General features: G+C 39.1%; 2 protein-coding genes across 2 annotated transcripts; one reads left to right on the forward strand and one right to left on the reverse strand.

Annotated features, from left to right (window-relative positions):
* The first annotated feature begins 755 nt into the window (after positions 1 to 755).
* Positions 756 to 4,324, forward strand: LOC133647758 (dynein light chain Tctex-type 1-like). Its single transcript, XM_062043452.1, has 5 exons — positions 756 to 965; positions 1,160 to 1,201; positions 3,817 to 3,940; positions 4,016 to 4,093; positions 4,185 to 4,324. The coding sequence occupies exons 1-5, from the start codon at positions 942 to 944 to the stop codon at positions 4,253 to 4,255; spliced, it is 339 nt and encodes a 112-aa protein (XP_061899436.1). The 5' UTR covers positions 756 to 941; the 3' UTR covers positions 4,256 to 4,324.
* A 64-nt stretch (positions 4,325 to 4,388) lies between these two features.
* LOC133647759 (transmembrane protein 181-like) lies at positions 4,389 to 18,089 on the reverse strand. Its single transcript, XM_062043453.1, has 16 exons — positions 17,998 to 18,089; positions 17,665 to 17,768; positions 16,422 to 16,489; positions 15,608 to 15,698; positions 15,284 to 15,519; positions 15,129 to 15,209; positions 14,929 to 15,028; positions 13,754 to 13,884; positions 13,594 to 13,685; positions 13,463 to 13,520; positions 13,279 to 13,381; positions 7,921 to 7,972; positions 7,760 to 7,842; positions 6,231 to 6,320; positions 6,098 to 6,164; positions 4,389 to 6,013 (listed from the first exon to the last, which is right to left on the reverse strand). The coding sequence occupies exons 1-16, from the start codon at positions 18,003 to 18,005 to the stop codon at positions 5,929 to 5,931; spliced, it is 1,449 nt and encodes a 482-aa protein (XP_061899437.1). The 5' UTR covers positions 18,006 to 18,089; the 3' UTR covers positions 4,389 to 5,928.
* Between the last annotated feature and the right edge of the window lie 9,163 nt (positions 18,090 to 27,252).

Genomic DNA, 27,252 nt, shown 5'->3' on the forward strand with positions numbered 1-27,252 from the left:
GTGCCTGCGTCACATCTTTAGGATATTCTGGCCAAACACCATTTCAAATGAAAAACTCTGGGAAAGAACATTAAAGAGACCACCAATATTCGACGATGGAGATGGCTTGGACGTGTGTGCCAGAGAAGAACCCTTTATTGGACGCTTCAATGTGAGGAGAAACCGAGGCCGACCAAGAGAAACCTGGAGAAGGACTATAGAAAAAGAGCTCAGGAGTAAGACACTGTCCCTTAAGACTGTCCCCAGAGTAGAGGCTGACAGGGACAGATGGAAATTTGTTGCTTTGCCTCAAGCGCCAGGTGGCCCAGAAGAGGACTGAGTGAGTGTGTGATGCATAATCCATTTTCTATACAGTTTTTTCATCATTAAGGTCACAGGTCAGATCGAGTCTATCTTAGGATGACTTTTGGAGAGCTCTGTCATCTGTCATCATGGGGCACGATCAGATAAACGGCATATTATTAGATAAATAACTTTTTAAAAGGATTGTAAGTATAAGTGTGGATGAATAATGTATTTAAATCAAAAACATATTTATTTACAATTTAACGAGAAAACTGTACAGTAACACAATTTAATAATTAAAAGGGCTGTGTGAAAGCATCATAATGTGAACAACAAACTTTTTTTTCATTTAAAAAATTAGCAGATACGACAGTTTAGCGTTCACAGCGTTCATGCTTTATGTGGGCGGATGTCTTTATGACGTCGATATTAGTCAATTAGCCAGACTGCAACAATTGTTTCCATTTTATTGAGGACTTCCGATCTAAACACTTTTCCCTGGTTCAACTACTGGCATCAAATAATATATGAGTTACATTCAACGTTGGAACGAAAGCTTAATTTTACAGGCGATTTCAAAGATGCAATGTGAATGCTTTTATTGTGTAAAACCAATACCGGAAGTTTTGATCTAAGCTGACCTACTTCTGCACAGAATGGACGAAGGCGGAGAAGAGGAAGTGAGTGACATTCATACATTATAAACTTTATTGTGTTTACATGTTTGTCACAACATTATACTTTATTGTGTTCACATGTGTGTCACTGTCCATTTGTAACATTTAATGTCTCAAAATTAGGGCTAACAGTTTTTATATCTTCTGGTCAACGCCAATAAACGTAACTGTACATTCTTTAACTCTCTCACCAACAGACTACTTTTGTCGTGGAAGACGTGACCAAGCTAATAAAAGACGTAAGTAGGACAAAATGTACACAAATAAAATAAATAATGCATATTAGTGGGGTTTGTTGTCAATGCTACTAGCTAACGAGCTCACCGTGTCGTGTTAGCTAGCTCTTGGTTGCTATGGATACGGTAACAACGCACTGTTGTTATGTGAACACAGTTACCTATTAGTAGTGGTGCAGGGGAGTTCATAGTGCGGCCCGCGGGACATTTATGGGCCGTTTGAACAAAAAACGTGAATTTTTGTAGTTAATTTGACAAAATATGCACATTAGTGGGGTTTGTTGTTAATGCTACTAGCTAACAAGCTCACCGTGTCGTGTTAGCTAGCTCTTGGTTGCTATGGATACGGTAACAACGCACTGTTGCTATGTGAACACATATACCTGTTAGTAGTGGTGCAGGGGAGTTCATAGTGCGGCCCGCGGGACATTTATGGGCCGTTTGAACAGAAATCGTGTATTTTTGTAGTTAAATTTAGAAAATATGCATATTCGTGGGGTTTGTTGTTAATGTTACTAGCTAACGAGCTCACTGTGTCGTGTTAGTTAGCTCTTGGTTGCTATGGATATGGTAACAACTTTGCTAGGTGAACAGTTACCTGTTAGTAGTGGTGCAGGGGACTTCATAGTGCGGCCGAACAAAAAACGTGTATTTTTGTAGTTACATTTACAAAATATGCATATTAGTGGGGTTTGTTGTCAATGCTACTAGCTAACGAGCTCGCCGTGTCGTGTTAGCTAGCTCTTGGTTGCTATGGATACGGTAACAACGCACTGTTGTTATGTGAACACAGTTACTTATTAGTGGTGGTGCAGGGGAGTTCATAGTGCGGCCCGCGGGACATTTATGGGCCGTTTGAACAAAAAACGTGAATTTTTGTAGTTAATTTGACAAAATATGCACATTAGTGGGGTTTGTTGTTAATGCTACTAGCTAACAAGCTCACCGTGTCGTGTTAGCTAGCTCTTGGTTGCTATGTATACGGTAACAACGCACTGTTGCTATGTGAACACAGATACCTGTTAGTAGTGGTGCAGGGGAGTTCATAGTGCGGCCCGCGGGACATTTATGGGCCGTTTGAACAAAAATCGTGTATTTTTGTAGTTAAATTTAGAAAATATGCATATTCGTGGGGTTTGTTGTTAATGTTACTAGCTAACGAGCTCACTGTGTCGTGTTAGCTAGCTCTTGGTTGCTATGGATACGGTAACAACTTTGCTAGGTGAACAGTTACCTGTTAGTAGTGGTGCAGGGGACTTCATAGTGCGGCCGAACAAAAAACGTGTATTTTTGTAGTTACATTTACAAAATATGCATATTAGTTGGGTTTGTTGTTAATGCTACTAGCTAATGAGCTCAACGTGTCGTGTTAGCTAGCTCTTGGTTGCTATGGATACGGTAACAATGCACTGTTGCTATGTGAACACAGTTACCTGTTAGTAGTGGTGCAGGGGACTCCATAGTGCGGCCCACGGGACATTTATGGGCCGTTTGAACAAAAATCGTGTATTTTTGTAGTTAAATTTACAAAATATGCATATTAGTGGAGTTTGTTGTTAATGTTACTGGCTAACGAGCGCACCGTGTCGTGTTAGCTACCTCTTCGTTGCTATGGATACGGTAACAACTTTACTATGTGAACCGTTACTTGTTAGTAGTGGTGCAGGGGACTTCATAGTGCGGCCCGCGGGACATTTATGGGCCGTTTGAACAAAAAACTTGTATTTTTGTAGTTACATTTACAAATTATACGTATTAGTGGGGTTTGTTGTTAATGCTACTAGCTAATGAGCTCAATGTGTCGTGTTAGCTAGCTCTTGGTTGTTATGGATACAGTAACCACTTTGCTATGTGAACACAGTTACCTGTTAGTAGTGGTGCAGGGGACTCCATAGTGTGGCCCGCGGGACATTTATGGGCCGTCTGAACAAAAAAAGTGTATTTTGAAGTTAATTTGACAAAATATGCATATTCGTGGGGTTTGTTGTTAATGCTACTGGCTAACGAGGTCACAGTGTCGTGTTAGCTAGCTCTTGGTTGCTATGGATACGGTAACAACTTTACTATGTGAACAGTTACCTGTTAGTAGTGGTGCAGGGGACTTCATAGTGCGGCCCGCGGGACATTTATGGGCCGTTTGAACAAAAAACTTGTATTTTTGTAGTTACATTTACAAATTATACGTATTAGTGGTGTTTGTTGTTAATGCTACTAGACAACGAGCGCACCGTGTCGTGTTAGCTAGCTCTTGGTTGTTATGGATACAGTAACCACTTTGCTATGTGAACACAGTTACCTGTTAGTAGTGGTGCAGGGGACTCCATAGTGCGGCCCGCGGGACATTTATGGGCCGTCTGAACAAAAATAGTGTATTTTTGAAGTTAATTTGCCAAAATATGCATATTCGTGGGGCTTGTTGTTAATGCTACTGGCTAACGAGCTCACTGTGTCGTGTTAGCTAGCTCTTGGTTGCTATGGATACGGTAACAATACGGTAACAGTTACCTATTAGTAGTGGTGCAAGGGAGTTCATAGTGTGGCCCGCGGGCCACACTAGAGTACAATTTTTGTAGTTAAATTTACACTCAATTTTTTACACATGCTATGTCGTGCTGTAGTCCATAGAAACAGTCATTGGAGGAAACGCGTATCAACACGTCAGAGTAAACCAATGGAGCACAAGCGTTGTGGAGCAGTGCCTAAGTCAACTGTGCAAGCTTGGAAAGCCCTTCAAATATATCGGTTTGTGATTCAACAAAAACGTCACGATGATTCCAGTGCTTGTATGACTATTTGATTGTGTTATTTTCTGTGAAGTCACCTGTGTCATCATGCAGAACAACGGAGCTGGTCTCCAAACAGCCAGCTCGTGCTTTTGGGACAACTCAACTGACGGTTATATTGTTTTCTGCCGTTATTATCCACTGTTACCAGGGATTGTAGTGGTCTTGCCTAACACCCCTTGTTTGTGTTGTCTTTTTGACAGGAAGCTGTGCGGTAAAATGGGAGAATAAGTCCATGTGCTGCATCGTTAGTGTTTTTGGCTTGGCCATTTAAAAATTAATGTTTGGCCATGTTGGCTTTTTTTATGTCATGCATAATCAAATAAAATTATTTGAAAAAAAAAAAAAAAAGCTTCATGTCCAGCTTTTATCCAATTTATTTGAATGACACCAGGACCCACAACACCAGGACCCACAATCTCATAAAACCTTTGAAGGCTGTGTTCACTTGAAACACCTGTTCATTGTCAATAAGTAGACTCCGAAAAAGGAAGTGTTATGTATGTCAAGAAAAGGCACCAAGTTGATGTACAATACACGTTTGTTTTGGCTCCTTGTAAACTTTTGACAAAACAAAGGGTGGCACATGTTAATATGATAATATATTAATATTACATTAAATATAAAGGCAAAGATGTTTGGCCAGTGGTTTCACCATAATTATGTAAGAAATAGTTACATACTTCAGTAGTGGATAAACAATACAGTATAATCGTTTTCTAACTAAATAAAACCTACACAAGTGCAATTACAAAAATGTCTTCACGAAAAGATACTGCCTTCAAAAAATGTTTTTAACAGCCTTCATAATTTTTTACATATCAAGCACACATTTGGCTTATAAACACAGCTTTGGCACTTCACATGATTTTAAAGTTCAGACACGGCCGCTGCTTTTTAATTCCAACAATCAGGTATTCTCTTTCGCTTACACAGCAGCTTGGAATGACCAACAGTACAGAGATATCAGTAGTTTAACTCAAAGCATAACAACTAGAGATTGTCTCTACAAATAAGGGCAAAAAATTCCCTGGGTAACATTAGCATTTTTCCTTTTTAACTCCATTTTAAGTGTTTTGGAGGAGAATAAGGGCCACTTTAGAGAGAAAGTAATAATAAAATGCAGTTAAGAATATGAAGAGAAATAAATATTAGAAGAATAAAGGTAATTACTAAAAAGTGATACTTTTATCAGAAAAAAAAGATATCAAAGAATAAAATCCAAAATTATATTACCAGAAAAGGTATGAGAAACAATTTTACAAAAATAAAATGAAATTATTGTAGTTTGTCATTTTATGACAAAAATGTATATATTTTATGGAACTGTAATTTACAACATTTTGAATTTACGAGAAGTAAAAAAAAAAAATTAAATTTTTTTTGAAAGAAAACATTTTTGCTCCTTATTTAAAACATCTGTTTTTCCATAATTTTTTTAATGATAGTGCTGTAACAAATAATTAAACTAAAAAACAAAATTAAACAAGTAAAATATTACAAGAAAGAGTGTTTCCTGTTAAGGAAATATGTCTGTGTTTTTCCATTAAAAATTTTAAAAAGTATATATTTTAATGATTATGCTGTAACAAAGAATTAATCAACTAAAGAACAAAATTAAACAAGTAAAATATTACAAGAAAGAGTTTCCTCTTGAGGAAATAAGTTTGTTTTTTCCATTTAAAATGTAAAAAAAACAAAAAAAAAACGTTTTGGACAGTAATTGGATAGAGTGGCCCTATTACTCCCAAGTAATGAAGAAATGCTGGTGGTGAATGAAAAAGAAAGTTTTAAGTGGTGACATGCCACTATATCCAGTGAAATTACAGTACATTCTGGAAAAGTGGTCCTTTTTAAAAAAAATATGTTTATGTACACTTCCAGCGTGGAAAATACTTCTTATTTACACTTGATATATTTTTCTGTGCGTTTCCCACCCGAGCCCAATCAGTCGCTGTCGCTCTCGTCCTGGAAGTTGGCGGCTGCTTTAATTGCACGTCCGTTTTGTAAAGGCATTTCCTCAAAATCGCTCCTTAAAAAAAACAAAAAAAAAAACACCCGAAGTTTTAACATTGGATGCAGCCCAACGAAAGCAGGAAGTCAACTGAACACTTACCCGTAGATTACGTCGTCGTCCGAGTCGTTCAGCATGGAGAAAGCAGGATTATCTTTCAGCTGGGAGTCTAAAAGAAACATGCGTCAATCAACAATCTATTACAGTGGACTTCAACTGGCGGGATGCAACATACCATAAAGGGCGTTGTTGGAGGGAGAGTAGACGAATGCTAATGTGTACAAGTAGAAATTGAGGAGGCCGTAAAAGGACAAAAACTCTGCTGGTATGTCTGGAGTTAAGGAGAACCTGCTACTAAATACAAACATTAAAGAGTACAGCATGATTGTGCAAAAGAGATTGGTTCAATGGTGTGTCACTTCAGCCAATAGACAAATCCTCTCCATTACTCATTTGATCCACTTTTGAGCATTTGTCAAAAAAACAGGCTTTGCTGCACATCTTAAACTAAATCCAACAGTTAGCTACAGAAGTGGGAGGTGTGTGTGAGCATTTTGTTTTTCTTCAGCGAATAGGCTAACCTAGCATGATGTTGCTGTTAGTGCAGAGCTGGGCAAATATTTTGACTCGGGGGCCACATTGAGAGAAAAAAGTGTCTTGGGGGGCCAATGTGTAGATATATAAATTATACGTACACATTTAGCTGTAAAAATCTGCTGTACAATATGTGTGTTTGGGTCCCTTTTTTTCCAGGAACACTAATACCAAAAGTCACAATGTACGATAGAATTGTAAAAACGTCATGACAGACCACCTCAAAAAAAGGAATGGCATTTTACAATTTTTTACTGAATGGTACACCCAAAATGTACATTCAAATAAAGTTGGATTTACAATATTAACTATGAACAATAAAACACTGAATATTAACAACATATGAACGTCGCTCCTCTTACTTCTCAGACCAGCTCCTAAATAGTTGTGTATCTTTTACAATCAAGCAAAACACAAGAAAAATGTAAAAAACAGCAAAATATGAATGCAAAGTGTAATAAACACCTTCAATATGATAATATCACTTTTATGCAGAACTCTGTTGTAAAAATCTGCTTCCGCATCTGTTTCTGCCACACGCGTTTCAGGCTGTCTGCTCTGAAAACAAACCCCGCCCACTCTGCTTTGTTTCTGGTCTGAGCTGCTATGACGTAGATTACCGTAATAACCCGTATAACACCCAAAAGTGCAGATTTTAACCATTGAAATACTTTCTATAGTTCAAGACCTACGGTCATTTAAAAACATAACTGCACGTAATAATGGCGGCTACAGTTTTGATGTTAAAGCTCTAAAAATATTATGTTGAACGTCCGGCGGGCCGGATTGAAAATCTTAATGGGCCGCAGGTGGCCCGCGGGTCGTATTTTGCCCAGCACTGTGTTAGTGTGTAATGTTAGCATTGTGGCTCACAAAGCAACAATATGCGAGTGTTGCTAGAAATTGTGTCCTCCTGTCCCACTCCTTAATGTTACGTTCTTGTATGTGACATACGGAGTCTATTACAGTGAACAAGTGCAGCGATACAGTGTGTATGTAAAAAGTGAGTACATTTCACGATGGCTTCGAGACAGGAGTGGACAAACCCATCTCATTAGCACTAAAGCTACAAACACAGAAAACAAGCATTATTATTAAAATAAACTGAGCATCAAGTCTAGAACGTGTACACCACACTTCCAATCCAATATTGTGGTCATTAAAGGATATAGTTCTGATAGTGGGTGGACAACTCGGCCACAAAGTTGTCCTGAAGGGCCTTGGCACCAAACCTCAAGTAGAGAATGACCAAGCTGGGGCACAAAAAGACAAATAAGAGGATTCCAACCTGCTTTGCTGAGCACTTGTCAGATTGCATGACTTGAACACACCTTATGGCGAGCACCACTGATGTCAGCGCTGTCAAGAACTTTAGCCGCAGGTCTACACACAAGTTAGACAAAAATTCAACATTGGACAAAAAATACAGCTTTAAAGCTGCACACAATGACTTAACATATCTTTTGTGAAGTATGATAAAGTCATTTTCTCCTTTCGCTTTGTTTTGAGCGACACTGACCTAAAAAAATGTCTCAGTACTTAAGTCCAGCATCATCACACACTTTGGTTAATTTCCCTTTACACTTGGTACAGTGTTTCCCACACATTCATTTATTTGTGGCGGCCCGCCACGAAAGAATTATGTCTGCCACAAATTTAAAAAAATTTAAAAAAAAAAATTATTATTTTTTGTCCTGTCCAACTTCTAAGGCAAATCATATAGTTGATGTAGATGCCCATATAGACTGTTCAGATTTACTTTACAAAAGAGAAGTGTAGGATACTTCTCTTGTTGCTTTATTTGTATTTGACCACTACTGTTTTCTGTTTATTTGTTACTGACTGTGGCAGGTTACCTCTGCCTCTGTTTCACTTTATGTTGCTGGTAAATAATATGGTTGTAGTAGTAGGCTAAAGTTAAATTATTTAGTATGCACTAATTAAAGGGGCAGAGCTTTAAGAGACATTTTAGCTTTTATATTTTATAAGATATATTTTTTGTAAGAACCCCAATTAATAAATATATTTCAGTGAATAACTTATTGTTCAAATCTGTATATAAATATGTACATAAAGTGTTGTAATTAAATTGTAAAATGGATGGATGGATGGACGTTTAAAACAAAACTATTATTATTAATTAGTAAGTATACATTTTTTGAGCCTTTTTAGAGAAAATCATATCATTGTAGTAAATTATGCAAATTACTCGATGATGTCATGGTGACCACGCCCATAGCCACGCCCCCGCCGCCACAGGTATCTTGGCAGTTTATGGGAAACACTGTGGTACATCAACGAATGCTAAAGATTGACACGTGCGGCACATGGTGTTTATTGTTTCTGCATATAATGGAACCTTCATTTACGAACTTCATTGGTTTTTGAACAGGGTTCGTAATAGAAAAGTTTGTATATTGAAGTAAATTACTCCATAAGAAACAATGTAAACATGAACAATGGGTTCCAGCTTCCAGATATCTATTTATTGTGTGAATGCTCCAAAGCATTCACACATATGGTTTTCCACACCAAAATTCATCTATTCATTCTTCTTCTCCACATTTTCCACAACTGTTCCGACTTCAAACTGTTCAGTCTATTCAGAAATCGCAGGCAAATTCTATTATATTCTATTTTCAAAGTCAATTTACAAACCTTGACAAATTCCAAAAATTCCCAGAATCCCGGGACATCTTTCCCATTCAACATAAATTGGTCATTTTTCAAACTTCCACCATTTCCACATTTTTCAACCGTTTCAAACAATTCCACCTTCAACATATTCCACTCATCCTGGACATTCATCCATTTTCTACCGCTTATCCCTTTCGGGGTCGCGGTGGATGCTGGAGCCTATCTCAGCTACGATCGGGCGGAAGGCGAGGTGCACCATGGACAAGTCACCACCTCATCACAGGGCCAACACAGATAGACAGACAACATTCACACTCACATTCACACACTAGGGACCATTTAGTGTTGCCAATCAACCTATCCCCAGGTGCATGTCTTTGGAGGTGAGTACCCGGAGGGAATCCACGCAGTCACGGGGGAGAACATGCAAACTCCACACAGAAAGATCCCGAGCGCAGGATCAAACCCAGGACCTTTTGTATTGTGAGGCAGACGCACTAACCCCTCTTCCACCGAGCACCAACCAATTCCAATTCATTCAGAACATTCAAGTTTTTTACCATTTTTTTAAAAAGTCCCTCTTTTTCCGGGATTCACAAATTTTCATGAAATTCCCATTGGAAAGTATGGGAAATTTTTTAAAGTTCTACGACTCCCACATTTTTTATCTGATTCAAACTGTTCCAACGTCAAAATATTCAGCCTCTTCAAGAATGATGTGCTCTCCTTCAACAATTCTAAAAAGAATTCCCGGATTTCCTAGAATTCCCAGTTTTCAGGGACATGTTCCCCATTCAAAATGAATTGTCCATTTTCTAAACTTCCACATTTTTCAACCATTCCACCTTCAACACTTTCCACTCATCCAACTAACACTATCCCAAGTTCCAAACCAAAGTCTGTTTTTCCTGGAAATTCAAACTCTTCAACATTCAAACCATTTCCACATTCCAACTAAACTTACATTCATACTACATTTTGTCAGCATTTCAGTTCAACTTCAGCATTCCCACGCAATTCCTTCGGGAATTGCCTCATCTACTTTAGTTTAAGTTTGAATGTTAAAGTTAAAATGTGAACACAATACAAACATGTCTATGAATGTTCTCATTCATCCAGGTCAATGTAATCTCAGGGCAGTCACAATATAAAGCATTATACAAACAAACATAACAATAAACGTTCTTTTTAATAACAAGTCAAAACAACAACAGCTAAACTGTCACTTCCTATGCAGCTGCTACACACACGCACGCACACACACTGTCATGAGCCATGTTTTGCACTCAGTTTGAAATAGGGCTGCAGCAATCAATTACAAACCCCGTTTCCATATGAGTTGGGAAATTGTGTTAGATGTAAATATAAACGGAATACAATGATTTGCAAATCATTTTCAACCCATATTCAGTTGAATATGCTACAAAGACAACATATTTGATGTTCAAACTGATTAAAAAAATTTTTGTGGCAATAAATACTGATAAAGTTGAGGAATGCTCATCAAACACTTATTTGGAACATCCCACAGGTGAACAGGCAAATTGGGAACAGGTGGGTGCCATGATTGGGTATAAAAGTAGATTCCATGAAATGCTCAGTCATACACAAACAAGGATGGGGCGAGGGTCACCACTTTGTCAACAAATGTGTGAGCAAATTGTTGAACAGTTTAAGAAAAACCTTTCTCAACCAGCTATTGTAAGGAATTTAGGGATTTCACCATCTACGGTCTGTAATATCATCAAAGGGTTCAGAGAATCTGGAGAAATCACTGCACGTAAGCAGCTAAGCCCGTGACCTTCGATCCCTCAGGCTGTACTGCACCAACAAGCGACATCAGTGTGTAAAGGATATCACCACATGGGCTCAGGAAAACTTCAGAAACCCACCGTCAGTAACTACAGTTGGTCGCTACATCTGTAAGTGCAAGTTAAAACTCTCCTATACAAGGCGAAAACTGTTTATCAACAAATCCAGAAACGCCGTCAGCTTCGCTGGGCCTGAGCTCATCTAAGATGGACTGATGCAAAGTGGAAAAGTTTTCTGTGGTCTGACGAGTCCACATTTCAAATTGTTTTTGGAAACTGTGGACGTCGTGTCCTCTGGACCAAAGAGGAAAAGAACCATCCGGATTGTTATAGGCGCAAAGTTGAAAAGCCAGCATGTGTGATGGTATGGGGGTGTATTAGTGCCCAAGACATGGGTAACTTACACATCTGTGAAGGTGCCATTAATGCTGAAAGGTACATACAGGTTTTGGAGCAACATGTGTTGCCATCCAAGCAACGTTACCATGGACGCCCCTGCTTATTTCAGCAAGACAATGCCAAGCCACGTGTTACATCAACGTGGCTTCATAGTAAAAGAGTGCGGGTACTAGACTGGCCTGCCTGTAGTCCAGACCTGTCTCCCATTGAAAATGTGTGGCGCATTATGAAGCCTAAAATACCACAACGGAGACCCCCGGACTGTTGAACAACTTAAGCTGTACATCAAGCAAGAATGGGAAAGAATTCCACCTGAGAAGCTTTAAAAACGTGTCTCCTCAGTTCCCAAACGTTTACTGAGTGTTGTTAAAAGGAAAGGCCATGTAACACAGTGGTGAACATGCCCTTTCCCAACTACTTTGGCAGGTGTTGCAGCCATGAAATTCTAAGTTAATTATTATTTGCAAAAATAAAATAAAGTTTATGAGTTTGAACATCAAATATGTTGTCTTTGTAGCATATTCAATTGAATATGGGTTAAAAAGGTTTTGCAAATCATTGTATTCCGTTTATATTTACATCTAACACAATTTCCCAACTCATATGGAAACGGGGTTTGTATTTTAATAATCAAGTAATCTACCGATTAGGCCTCAGCGAAATGGCCACAAAAAATTTGATGTACGATTTATGTCTAATGTTCCTTCGTACATCCATCCATCTTCTCCTGCATATCCGAGGTCAAGTTGCGGGGGCAGCAGCCTAAGGAGAGAAGCCCAAACTTCCCTTCCTCAGCCACTTCATCCAGCCCTTCCCAGGGAATCCCGAGGTGTTCCCAGGCCAGTAAGGAGACATAGTCTCCCCAACGTGTCCTGGGTCTTCCCCATGGCCTCCTACCGGCCAGACGTGCCCTAAACACCTCCACAGGGAGGAGTCCGGGGGGCATCCTGACCAGATGCCCAAACCACCTCATCTGGCTCCTCTCGATGTGGAGGAGCAGCGGCTTTACTCTAAGCTCCTCCCGAATGACAGAGCTTCTCACCCTATCGCTAAGGGAGATAGGAAACTCATTTCAGCCGCTTGTACCCGTGATCTTGTCCTTTCGGTCATAACCCAAAGCTCATGACCGTGGGTGAGGATGGGGACGTAGATCAACCGGTAAATTGAGAGCTTTGCCTTCCACATTAGCTCCTTCTTCACAACGACGGACCGATACTGCAGACACTGCACCGATCCGCCTGTCGATCTCACGATCCACTCTTCCCTCTCTCGTGAACAAGACTCCGAGGTACTTGAACTCCTCCACTTGGGGAAAGATCCCCTCCACAAACCGGAGATGGCACTCCACCCTTATCCGAGTGAGAACCATGGAATATCCGAGTCGCTTAACACTCGACTGTGAACCGATACAGTGAGAGCTAAAGATCCTTGCCATCAGGACCTCATCATCTGCAAAAACCAAAGAACTAATCCTGCAGCCACCAAAACAGATCCCCTCAAGGCCCTGACTGCACCTAGAAATGTTGTCCATAAAAGTTATAACCAGTAACAAAGGGCAGCCCTAGCACTCCCCACAGAACTTCTCGAGGGACACAAAGTGTATTTTTATTCGGTCTGTGATTCGCACATCAAAAACTTCCTATAATGAGGGGTTCATAAATCGAGGTTCCACTGTATTAATATTTTAGTAGTTAACTTATTTTTTCACGTGTATTGCGGCTAAGAATCAATGTTATGTAAAACATTGCCTGTACAATAATAAAGGTTTGACACAGGAACAGATAAATTCTTTGGGTTAGGTTTAGACGTTGTGTTTCAAAGTGGTGTGGCAATGCGTGATACCTGAGTAGGGCATGTTCTTGAGTTCTGAACAAGCTCGGACAATGAGGAAGATCAAATACAGGATGTACAGGATGACCACCAACAGGAAAAACACCTTCATGCCCTGGAAAATTGATTTAACACAACTTGAATGTATGGTATCACAACAACAACAACAACAACACAACCCAAAAGGGACACTCACCTGAAAGTTGTGTATGTCCACTTTATACTGGTAGGTGGGGTCTTGGAGTTCATTGACCCTAAAAAGCAGAAGAGCCGGTATTGTCACTCCTAGTTTGAGTCACCTGCGAGAGGTCAAGAGGACAAACCCACGTCTGCCATATGCCCAACGTGACGGCTGAGAGCCACAGAAGGCCCACAATGACCAGCTTCAGCAGGTAGAAGGTGAGACATCTCCTCTCGCCCTGTGGAATCAAATGGCGCACGTTAAACCGTGTTGTAATGAAGATGTTGATGTGCGGCCGTAACACACCTGCACCCGGATGCCGTGGTAGACACAGAGCCAGAAGAGCAGCAGGGCGCATAGGAAAAGGGCTTGAAAGAAGGTATCTAGCATCCCTGGAACCCAGCTGTTCACCAGGAAGGAGAGTGGAAAAAATGGATCTAGATAAGACAGAAAAAACAACTGATATTTCACTCGCCATTTGGACAAATTTTACCTCACAAAAAGGAACAATGCAGAGGCAATTTGGATCAGGTATTTAGACTAAATCTTATCAGAAATGATCAATTCTCATATTTTTTGCAATAATGTGTACACTTGTTGCCTTTGAACGTTACAAAAATATGCATATTTTGGGGAGAAATAACCCTTATTTTTTTAAACAATTGTTATGCATGATGTCACACAAGACTAACGTTTTCTAAGGATTAACATGTAATACTATGTTATTTTTATTATTTCAAACAAATCAAGCCATTGTGTTTTTACCATAAAAGTTCCACTGTATTGAGGAGTTTACCAGGTTAATTTTTATGGCAACAAACAGAAATGAATTGTTCACCTGACTAATAAAAACGTACAGTGTAACCTCGATTTACAAACCTCATCATTGACAAAACCCTCACTGTACAAACTTTTAAATTTACGACCCACATTCACCAATTGTGTACCAGGAGCGCAGCCATTTTGTGCCATTGGGGGGCTGTACAAAAAGAAAATTAACCAAAACGGGTAAAGTGGATTTTATTTTGTATTCCTAATTATTGTCGCAACCTGGGTGTTAAAGTTAAGGAATTGTTGTGAATTCAAACAGCGTGTGTGCGTGTCGGCAGAGCAGCTGCATTGGAGGACAGTTCAGCTATATGTTGGTGGCTTTTTTTGATAAAGAGAAACATGATTAATCCCCCCCTTATTATGATTGTTTGATATACAGTACTGTCAAGCGCTTTATATTGTGTTCAAATGTTTAATAAAATATTGACTTTTGTCATGGTTGGAACCCATTATTCATGTTTACAATGTTTTTTATGCAGCTATTTGCTTCAATATAATTTTTTTTATATTTACAAACCCTGTTCAAGAACCAATTAAGTTCGAAAAGCGAGGTTCCATTGTACAACGCTTTAAGACAACCACGCAACATTACATTTCATTACATCCGCGCTAAAATGAAATGCAGGGCGATATCAATGAATGAGAATTACCATTATAAAGCAGCAGCAGAGGCAGCAAGATGGCCATCCACTTCTGCTCAATGCCCCAGTCCCTCATGGAAAACTTTCTCAAGGAGTGCGCGAAGAGACACTGGCACAAAGGAAGAAGTCCACTGTCACCTTAAATATCTTCTTTTATCCTGTTTGAATGTATGAAGGTGCTTCCAGTAATGTCAAAAAAGCATAATTACCGTAACCGTGAATGTCAACACCACGAAGACAAAGCGGAACCAGATCTCCACTTGGGAAAAGGTAGGATTGTAGGTTTTCCACTAGACACACATGTTGCTTGTTAATCACAAAGAAAGGTACAAACTCTTATTAACACCGTGTGTGTGTCACTTACCACAAAATTGACCCTAAGATTGTAAGTGATGTTTTCAAGGCCCTTGAAGCCCACCTTGACCTGGTACTGGTTGTAGTTTAAGAAGCCTAGATGCAGCACGATAATCTCGTCGCATTTCTCGCCGCAGTGTAGCGTTCTTGATTTGCGGTGTACGCTGTTGATGGGCGTCACGCTGGCGTCCTGCATCACGCCCTTCAGCTCCACATTGATCTCGAAAGGCTGCTGGAAGTCGACCACTGCCGCGGGTACAATATCAGGCAGAGTTCTTTGTCAAGACTTTGCTAAGCATGTTGTTACTACGGTTTCTTTTTGACATACTCTTACCGTTATTGTGTTCAGCCTGCATCACACAAGTGAGCCACAACTGCTGATGATATGTGGTTAGAGGTGGGGAGTTCAAATTGAAAGGTCCAGTCTGAAAAAAATAATATTATGTTTATGTAAGCCACATACCAGAATCATATAGCAGGCATGAGTCCCCTAAAGAGAAAGCACACTGTTAATTGATTGTAATAGTATGAAGGAGTATTAGGGCCCCACTTAGAATATAATCATACAAAATTACTAATAAGAATACCACTACAAGAATGCAATAAACTTAATATATAACAATAAGTTAAATTGTTACAAGGATAAAATGTAGATCATAGCCGCACAATTAAGTCAAGTCAATTACTTGGCGCTGACCAGAACCGTACGTGTGTGACAGTCCATTACATCGTCGACTGGGAAATAAAAAGTGCCTGCCTGCAAATGTATTTTTTATCTGAGTTTGATACATTACTATTTGCACAGCTATGTTATTTATTTTATGTAGAAATGATATTTTCCTATTTTATGTATACATTCTTCGTTTCTTTTAAATTTTGTTTATGTTATGTAATTCTGTGCTACTTACACAGTCTATTTTCTGTGCTGTTAATACCCATCTTGACTAACTGGCTTAATAAAAAACACACTGACTGTTTACAGTATATCTTTATATAAACATTTTCACCGGAAAATATATCGAGATATATATCAAATATCGAGTTTAAGTAAAAATATAATTCGAGATATACTTTTTCGTCCATATTCGCCCAGCCCTACCCACCAACAACTACAAGCCCAGCAAGTATAGTAAACCTTTTGACATTACCTTAACTGAGACGTTCTTGGCAAGGAACTGATCCCCATTGTGCATCTGCTCGGAAAGAATCTTGGGACCTAACGACAACAAAACGTTATGTGCTTTCCAAAAGGCAACAAAGGGCAGGTGATTATCAATAGTAACCAGATAAACTCTTGTGAATGTGCTACATGGTAGTGTGCTGGGGGGGCAGTACATCTAAGGAGGACAGCTCCAGACTGGAGAAACTGATCAGGCGGGCCGGTTCTATGATCGGAATAAAACTGGACTCACTGGTGACGGTGGCAGAGAAGAGGACTGTGGAAAAACTAGTAAGCATCCTGGATGATGCCAGTCCCCCTCTGCATACCGTTATCAGTAGCCAGAGGAGCCTGTTCAGTGCTAGACTGCTTCATCCCAAGTGCAGGACTAATAGACTAAAAAACTCCTTTGTCCCACACGCCATTAGACTGTACAACTCCTCTCTGGGGGGGAGGGGGGGTACTAGGATGACAGGGGATCCATCCATTTTCTACCGCTTATTCCCTTCGGGGTGCAAAACCATAACAGTGCAATACTTTTTCATAACATGGTCACTACTGCCTAGTTTCTCTTGTTATATTCCTATTTTATTATTATATTCCTATTTAGGGGCCACGTGGCGAAGTTGCTAGAGTGGCCGTCCCAGCAATCGGAGGGTTGCTGGTTACTGGGGTTCAATCCCCACCTTCTACCATCCTAGTCACATCCGTTGTGTCCTTGGGCAAGACACTTCACCCTTGCTCCTGATGGCTGCTGGTTAGCGCCTTGCATGGCAGCTCCCGCCATCAGTGTGTGAATGTGTGTGTGAATGGGTGAATGTGGAAATAGTGTCAAAGCGCTTTGAGTACCTTGAAGGTAGAAAAGCGCTATACAAGTATAACCCATTTATCATTTATTTATTTATTATTTTACGGTTATATTTTTATTCTCATTGTTGCTTTTTATTTTTTATTGTAATATTTTTTCTATTTTGTTTCCATTTAAACCCCCATTATTTACTTTTTAAATTTGATCTCAATTCTGTACACTGCCGCTGGAATTTAAATTTTCCTGAGGGAACACTCCTGAAGGAATCAATAAAGTACTATCTATTTATCTATCCATCTATAAAATCCAAGAGAAAGTATGTGTAGCTGAACTTTGAATAAAGGCAGTTTTATCTATATGGTACTGTACTGTCTGTTTATGTTACTTAATGTTACTGTATTTTCTTTTAGTGCAATAACCTTACCTGCAATTCCAATCAAGACTGTGAGTCCGAAACAAGCAAGGAACACCACGAAGACCAACACAAAATGCCTTTTGGACAGAGTGTACAGACGCATGGGCGCCAATCTACGTGGGGAGAGATATCATACACATTAAACCATTAGGGAAAAACACATTTTGTTAGCAGAGTGGCATTTGCCTGTAATAGCCAAGTACAGGTATGACAACAGTAGTTTACACGTTAGCTTCCGCTATGAGTGCCATATGGTAGGTGGAAGTGTCCTTTAGTTGTCACGCTTATTAAGTATACAGTTAAAGTGACACATTTTAATATTCTAATATATTCAACACTTACAAATCCATGTATCCAGTTTGACAGCCGTTCGGCGGTGAGAAAAGACTGAGACATCCGCGTTCTACAACACGGAAGTGCTACGTCATCAAAGGGGACGGGGGGCGAGCGTATTTAACGCATGCGCAATACGACATCATCGCCGGAATCTGATTTGTTATTTTCTTTTCTATTTTTTTGTCCAGTCCAGCTTCTCAGGCAAATCATATTGTTTGATGTAGATGCCCATATCGGCTTTAAAAAAAAATTACAAAAGAGAAGTGGGGGATATTTCTCTTGTTGCCTTATTTGTATTTGACTTTATTAAATGGATTTATATTATTGTTTGGTGCAGCCGGGCCGGAGCAGGAGGAGATAGAAAGAGAAAAAAGGAAGACAGAGGAGGAAATTGTGGAGACAAGAGGGGGATCATATTACACCTATACGGCTCACCTGCACTGGCTTCCTGTGCACTTAAGATGTGACTTTAAGGTTTTACTACTTGCATATAAAATACTACACGGTCTAGCTCCATCCTATCTTGCCAATTGTATTGTACCATATGTCCCGGCAAGAAATCTGCGTTCAAAGAACTCCGGCTTATTAGTGATTCCCAGAGCCCAAAAAAAGTCTGCGGGCTATAGAGCGTTTTGTATTCGGGCTCCAGTACTATGGAATGCCCTCCCGGTAACAGTTAGAGATGCTACCTCAGTAGAAGCATTTAAGTCCCATCTTAAACTCATTTGTATACTCTAGCCCAGTGGTTCTCAACCTTTTTTCAGTGATGTACCCCCTGTGAATTTTTTTTAATTCAAGTACCCCCTAATCAGAGCAAAGCATTTTTGGTTGAAAAAAAGAGATAACCCACACAGCAGAAGACTGCTATACGGATCCGCCTTCAAGTCGCCCAACCCGCGTTACTGTCACAAAATACACATGTATTTTACTTCTTTAAAGAAGTAAAATACAGCACTATGTCATCAGTATCTGATTCATTAAATTGTATAACAGTGCAAAATATTGCTAATTTGTAGTGGTCTTTCTTGAACTATTTGGAAAAAAATATATAAAAACAACTAAAAACTTGTTGAAAAATAAACAAGTGATTCAATTATAAATAAAGATTTCTACACATAGAAGTAATCATCAACTTAAAGTGCCCTCTTTGGGGATTGTAATAGAGATACATCTGGATTCATGAACTTAATTCTAAACATTTCTTCACAAAAAAATAAATCTTTAACATCAATATTTATGGAACATGTCCAAAAAAAATCTAACTGTCAACATTGAATATTGCATTGTTGCATTTCTTTTCACAGTTCTTTTTGACAGACATTTTAGTGAGGGTCAAACCATCATGGCATGGGGGAAACTCTGGGTTTATGGTAATGAATGGAATAGCCTACTTGAATTGATGTTCAGTTTATAAACTTACATTCATATTTTGTTGAAGTATTATTCAATAAATATATTTATAAAGGATTTTTGAATTGTTGCTATTTTTAGAATATTAAAAAAAAATCTCACGTACCCCTTGGCATACCTTCAAGCAGAGGTGGGACCAAGTCATTTCTTTGCAAGTCACAAGTAAGTCTCAAGTCTTTGCCCTCAAGTCTCGAGTCAAGTCCCGAGTCAAGACAGGCAAGTCCCGAGTCAAGTCCAAAGTCAAGACTGGAAAGTCTCAAGTCAAGTCACAAGCCCTGCATTTTGAGTTTCGAGTCCTTTCAAGTCCTTTTGACCACAGACTAATATTTTTACACAGATTATGTATGCTTTTAAACCGCTGTATTTATTTATTAAAACACGTGCATTTGAAATAGCAGGAAAGAAAATAGTACTGACATTGCAATTCATAATAGCACTATTAACCAGTCATTTTAATAGTTTAAACAATTTTAAACATTTAACTCATTCCTTTACAGAATAAACGCATTTGCAAAAACAAGTGCAACTGTACTTATTTGTACAAAGGTGTTAACATTGTATTTCCACGGCATATTGCATTGTAACTAGTTCCACAGCAGTTTCTATTCTGTTCTTACCTTATCTCATTGATCTCATCTCATACTGTATGTGTGTTGATGTGTGCATACACATGAAAAACATAACAAATACATGAACATAACAATGAACAGAGTTGTACTTTTTAGATGTCAGGGCCCTATGCAATATGTACACATATTCTTAATATAGTACACATTTTAACTGACCTTTATTTGACTATGTTTGTCTTTTTGTAGGTGGCTAAAATATGCGGTGCTGCTGACCGCCGTCTAACGTTACGTTACTGTGTGTGATACATTGACTAACGTAACGTTATGTTTAGGTACCTCATGCAACCCTGCTTAAAAAATCACTTGACAAAAAGTATGAATAAGGTAGCAAACTGCAGTGGACGCAACATATTGCCGTGTTTGAAATGACGTTATAACCATAAACATCTTATAAGTAGACGCAATATTGGTTGCTGTGACGCGAGCAATTTGCATCTTGAAGTGGTGATGAGGAGCCGGCGAGCAGCCTAAACTGACAGTTGACAGGTAGAAAACAAAGATGCCGGGCTGGTGTTCAGCGTTTTCCTGCTCAAATGAGCGGACTGTTGAAAATAGGAATCGGGGGATTACTTTTCACAAGTAAGATTTAACATTAATGTACTATTGGTTGTATTTTATGAAAATAACATTACCACAGAGTTGAGAAGGAGCAAAGATCTTCAATATTTGTATGTGAAAATCACAAATAAATCTTCTGGGGGAGGATGACGCCCCTACAGGGGTTTGGTTTACAAACTTTCAGCCCCACCTAAAACAAAATTCACCAGCCGCCATTGATTATAATGCATTCTCATTTTAGGCAAAATATAAGACAATACTTTCTTAACAGTATAATTGTAACCAAGAATAAGTCTTCAAGTAACAATATTCAAATACTAACATTGCTGGGTAAAACAGCATTTGGTTTTATTCTGAATCCAGTGAAACAGATTGGTGGTTTTAGCTGATTTAAAAGACTTTCAGGTGTTTATATATGTTTAAGTATTTGGCAGACGCTTTTATCCAAAGCGACATACATAAAAAATACATATATAACAATCACTGTAAACATGATAATTTAAGGGAAGAATGTAATACAAAATATCAATACAAAGTGTCACGACAGAATAAACTCTCTGCTGCTGCAGCAACAGAGATACGGTCTATAAGATATATAGATATCTAATGTATTCATACATTGTTTATGTAGCATGTATATATAACGTAATCATATTGTTTCTTCAATTTAAAAATAGCTTTTTTTCCCCTTCTCTGGGATTATATTCCCAGTTATAATCTCGGACGTCTGGTCACTTATAGCGTATAAGAATATTCTATTACTGTTAAGCAAACTATGAATAATAAAACATGTGTCCGTTATCATAGATACACGTATGACAAAGAAGCGCGTGAAAATCAGTGGTATTCAGTGAGGTAAAATGAATTAAATGCGTTGACAGTTCATTGCTCCTGCCAAATGAATTGCACTGAGTGGAGCGGATCACCACTCCAAGATGGCGGCCCCACGTCTCGTCTGCGCCAGTAGGCAGTAGCGCTCGATGCTGCGTCTACTTAAAACATGTCTATGGTTATGACGTTAGCAGTGAGTTTACAGCCTCACTGATTTAACTACACAGCAAATAAAAGTCATGTTACTTAGCCAATAAACGTTAGCTTACATTCAAAACTTACCCTTCTTTGTACAACTTCAAATGTCGAACGAAGTTGAAAGTTGTTGCGTCTCCGTCTGTAATATTCGAACTGCGTGATTTGCATACGACAATTCGTTGACCAAGTCGTAGTTTTTATACCCGAACGAAACCAAGTTTGGTATAAATCTTTCTCACTGGCGCGTTGTTTGACAACTCTTGTTCATTGGTTGTCCTGCAATTTGATTGGATCAATGCTGTGTGATGAAAACAATGTAGATCTAATTGATTGGCTGTTGTACTGAGAGCACACACGCTGACACGCAGCACACACGCTGATAGACAGACACGTACAAAATGAAAGCTACGGAGCGCTCCCAAATAACTTTTTAAGCTTTAGGTTTTGGGGAAAGTAGCAAGTCATGTCAAGTCAAAAGGCTCAAGTCCAAGTGAAGTCACAAGTCATTGATGTTAAAGTCTAAGTCGAGTTGCAAGTCTCTTTACATTTTGTCAAGTCGAGTCTAAAGTCATCAAATTCATGACTCGAGTCTGACTCGAGTCCAAGTCATGTGACTCGAGTCCACACCTCTGCCTTCAAGTACCCCCTGGGGTACGCGTACCCCCATTTGAGAACCACTGCTCTAGCCTTTAAATAGACCTCCTGTTTAGACCAGTTGATCTGCCGTTTCTTTTCTTTTCTCCTCTTCCCCCCTCTCTCTTGTGGAGGGGAGCGGCACAGGTCCGGTGGCCACGGATGAAGTGCTGGCGGTCCAGAGTCGGGACCCGGGGTGGACTGCTCGCCTGTGCATCGGTTGGGGACATCTCTGTGCTGCTTACCCGTCTCCACTCGGGATGGTCTCTTGCTGGCCCCACTATGGACTGGACTCTCACTATTATGTTAGGTCCACTATGGACTGGACTTTCACAATATTATGCTAGACCCACTTGACGTCCATTGCATCCGGTCTCCCCTAGAGGGGGTGGGAGGGTCACCCACATCTGCGGTCCTCCAAGGTTTCTCATAGTCATTCACATCGACATCCCACTGGGTTGTGAGTTTTTTCTTGCCCTTATGTGGGCTCTGAGGATGTCGTCGTGGCTTGTGCAGCCCTTTGAGACATTTGTGATTCAGGGCTATATAAATAAACATTGATTGATTGATTAATTCGGATAAGACAGAGAGACGACAACAACAACAATAACAACAACAACAATAGAACAGCATCAGTAACTAGGATATGTACAAATATGATGGTAAAAGTGATGGCAAAGAAGCAGTTAGTGAAATAAATAATAATACAGAAATGACAATGAACATTATTACACTACAAATGGAGCAATACAAATACCAATAGAAATAGCACTATTGATAATGAATAATAACAATATTTACCTCTGTTATCAACAATACAATTGTTTCAAATGTAACAATACATATGTGTAATGATAACTTGAAATACAAAAGAAAGCACATAAATGGAGGGGAAGAAAGAGAAGCAGAGTATATTAACCTTGTAGATTGTTATAGTAACAATAGGTTAAGCTTCGTCAGTGGGCCATGTGTTACCCAGTTTACCCTAGGGCAACAAACTTAATATGTTTGATGAAACGTGACTATATGCATGAGTGTATGTATGTATATGTACTTGTATATGTACTTGTATATGTACAGTATGTGTATATGTTAGGGGTGTAAAAGTACGTGTATTTGTATTGAACCGTTTCGGTAAGGGGGATTCGGTTCGGTTCGGAGGTGTACCGAACGAGTTTCCACACAAACATATTAAGCTAAACTAAAGTCTTAACATTGTCCCACCCACACAACCATCTGATTGGTTACATACAGAGCGGTAACAGCCAATCAGCAGTACATATTCAGAGCGGTAACAGCCAATCAGCAGTGCATATTCAGAGCGCATGTAGTCAGTGCTTAGCGTTTAGCAGGTAAGCAGCGGACTCTCCCCAAATGATAATACACACCTCCCAGTCAACTACTAGTAACATCACTATGAGTCCGTTGACCTTCTAGAAATATAAACTGCAGCTCAGCTCGCTCGCAGTCCTGGCTTGAGGTGAAGGCTAATTCGCTTTTAGCGTAACGTTAGCTCATTTTGCGGTGTGTGTGTGTGTGTGTGTTACGGACAACAAAGCCCTGTCTGTCTGTTATTTCACTTTACCTTTTTCTGTGTTGATTGAGCTATGTTGAAGCAGCAAAAAAGGTCATTATGTTAAATGAAGAGTTTCTGTCTCTGATAGTTGATATAATAATGTAAATGCATCATTAAGCCTACATGAACTCCATGGTGTTCAGGGATTAATAGTCTCTCCTGTTGCTATTGTACTATTTTTTCAGCTATAGTTACATTAATCATTAGTAATGGAGCAGCCTAGTTTTGAATGGCAGGGTCCCTGCTATCACATGTTGATAAAAATATAACATTTACATAATAAAAATCAACTACAGGCTTCCCAAATGCTGTAATAAATTAAGCATGATGAGTTGACTTGAAACTGTTTAATGTTGCACTTTTTATATGTACTGTAGAAGAAAAGTTTTGTCATTGTATTTAATCTGAGCAACAACTTGAGGCAGTTTAATGTTGATTAACGTGGGCAGAATTATTATAGTGTTCCCAATGTTAAAATGATAAAGCCATTGTTTACAAATTTGGTAAATAAATAACCCAAAAATTTATATTTTGTTGTTTTCTTACTGCCCTGCGATGAGGTGGCGACTTGTCCAGGGTGTACCCCGCCTCCCGCCCGATTGTAGCTGAGATAGGCTCCAGCGCCCCCGCGACCCCGAAGGAAATAAGCGGTAGAAAATGGATGGATGGATGGATGTTTTCTTACTGTACTGAAAATAAACCGAACCGTGACCTCTAAACCGAGGTACGTACCGAACCTAAATTTTTGTGTACCGTTACACCCCAAGTATATGTATGTTTATACAGTGAATGTATATGTTAAAGTTAAACTTAAAGTACCAATGATTGTCACACACACTAGGTATGGTGAAATTAACCTCTGCATTTGACCTATCCCCTTGTTCACCCCCTGGGAGGTGAGGGGAGCAGTGGGCAACAGCGGTGGCCGTGCCCTGGAATCATTTGTACAGTATGTTTGTACAGTGAATGTATATGTACAGTATGTATATATGTATGTTTGTACAGTGAATGTATATGTACAGTATGTGTATATGTATGTTTGTACAGTGAGTGTATATATACAGTATGTATATATGTATGTTTGTACAGTGAATGTATATGTACAGTATGTGTATGTGTATGTTTGTACAGTGAATGTATATGTACAGTATGTGTATATGTATGTTTGTACAGTGAATGTATATGTACAGTATGTGTATATGTATGTTTGTACAGTGAATGTATATGTACAGTATGTATATACAGTATGTATGTACAGTGAATGTATATGTACAGTATGTGTATATGTATGTATGTACAGTGAATGTATATGTACAGTATGTGTATAGGTATGTTTGTACAGTGAATGTATAAGTACAGTATGTGTATATGTATGTTTGTACAGTGAATGTGTATGTGTATATGTATGTTTGTACAGTGAATGTATATGTACAGTATGTATATATGTATGCACAGTGAATGTATATGTACAGTACAGTGGCGTGCCGTCACTAGAGGCAGGGGAGGCAGGGCCTCACCTGCCATCATGGAAAGAAAAAGAAAAGTAAAAAGAAAAAAATTAATTAAATTGTTATATGTATCCAGTGATTATACTAAAGTTATTTTCCATTTAACTTCACCAGTTTTAGATTATTTTTATTTTTATTTCACATTTGCCGTTCAAATACTGAGAAGAGACGGTGCGGTGATCAGCAGCCAGTTGAGGCACGTCACTCATTTGTGCCTCAACATGGATTGTGTGCAATGACTCGGCTAACTGCTGGCCTGCTGTGCAGTGAGACTGTATTGCTATATGAATTATATTATACATTTCCATAGTTTAGTTAGCTGAGGTATATAATGTACAGTGTATTTTGTCAACAACTGTATGTGTGTAACATATTTCTTGTGCTGAGCGATCTTAAAACTGGAGGCTCGTCTCATAACCCCGCCTCCTGGTGCAGCATTTCCGCCGCAGAATGCACTGCCCGACGGGAGCGCCGCGGCCACACCAACCAAAGCCCACACCAAACCCTCCACGTGCAAGACCGAATCCACCCAAAAAAAGTCACTTAACAAGAAGCCAAAAAGTGCAAAAACAACAATGCTCGCGCGCCGCGCCGGAGGAGCCGTGAACAGGGACACAACATTAGGTACACCTGCAGACGGCAGCGGCGGATTTCATATTTCATTCATTCACAACTCTTCCAACATGAACACCACTTCTCCCGCACTTATAAGTAAGGTAAGACCATAATAACGTTTTTTTTTATTAAATGTGCTTTTTTGTGTGCATGCTACAGTTTGTAAGTGTAAAGTTAAGTTAAAGTACCAATGATTGTCACACACACACTAGGTGTGGTGAAATGTGTCCCTCTGCATTTGACCCATCCCTTGTTCCCCCCCTGGGAGGTGAGGGGAGCAGTGGGCAGCAGCGGTGCGTGCCCGGGAATAATTTTTGGTGATTTAACCCCCACTTCCAACCCTTGATGCTGAGTGCCAAGCAGGAAGAATGCTTATGAGCTTTTAAACACGACCCGTTAACTGCTGCCAATCACATGGTGAATAAGATACTATTTAGGGTTCATATGTTTGTAAATCTGACTGTGATGAAGTCAGTGCCTCACCAGACATGAACCTCACCGCACGCCACTGGTACAGTATGTATATATGTATGTTTGTACAGTGAGTGTATATGTATAGTATGTGCATATGTATGTTTGTACAGTGAATGTATATGTACAGTATGTGTATATGTATGTTTGTACAGTGACTGTATATGTACAGAATGTATATACAGTATGTATGTTTGTACAGTGAATGTGTGTGTGTATATGTATGTTTTTACAGTGAATGTATATGTACGGTTTGTGTATATGTATGTTTGTACAGTGAGTGTATATGTACAGTATGTATATATGCATGTTTGTACAGTGAGTGTATATGTATAGTATGTGCATATGTATGTTTGTACAGTGAATGTATATGTACAGTATGTGTATATGTATGTTTGTACAGTGACTGTATATGTACAGAATGTATATACAGTATGTATGTTTGTACAGTGAATGTGTGTGTGTATATGTATGTTTTTACAGTGAATGTATATGTACGGTTTGTGTATATGTATGTTTGTACAGTGAGTGTATATGTACAGTATGTATATATGCATGTTTGTACAGTGAATGTATATGTACAGTGAATGTATATGTACAGTATGTATATATGTATGTGTGTGTACAGTGAATGTATATGTACAGTATGTGCATATGTATGTTTGTACAGTGAGTGTATATGTACAGTATGTGTATATGTATGTTTGTACAGTGAATGTGTATGTGTATATGTATGTTTGTACAGTGAGTGTATATGTACAGTATGTATATATGTATGTCTATACAGTGAATGTATATGTACAGGACGTGTATATGTATGTATCTACAGTGA

The sequence above is a fragment of the Entelurus aequoreus genome, linkage group LG04 (assembly GCF_033978785.1).
Source record: "Entelurus aequoreus isolate RoL-2023_Sb linkage group LG04, RoL_Eaeq_v1.1, whole genome shotgun sequence".
NCBI classification, from domain to species: Eukaryota; Metazoa; Chordata; class Actinopteri; order Syngnathiformes; family Syngnathidae; genus Entelurus; species Entelurus aequoreus.

Bases quoted from the DNA above. Each gene is read 5' to 3' on its own strand.
- LOC133647759 (XM_062043453.1), bottom strand. The intron at 6,321-7,759 runs ATATCCTTTAAT...CTCCAGACATAC, and splicing joins GTCCACCCACTATCAGAACT to CAGCAGAGTTTTTGTCCTTT. The intron at 6,165-6,230 runs GTATGTTGCATC...TGTTTCTTTTAG, and splicing joins CTCCAACAACGCCCTTTATG to ACTCCCAGCTGAAAGATAAT.
- LOC133647758 (XM_062043452.1), top strand. From the start codon at position 942: ATGGACGAAGGCGGAGAAGAGGAA. The intron at 966-1,159 runs GTGAGTGACATT...TCTCACCAACAG, and splicing joins ACGAAGGCGGAGAAGAGGAA to ACTACTTTTGTCGTGGAAGA. The intron at 3,941-4,015 runs GTTTGTGATTCA...TTTTCTGTGAAG, and splicing joins AAAGCCCTTCAAATATATCG to TCACCTGTGTCATCATGCAG.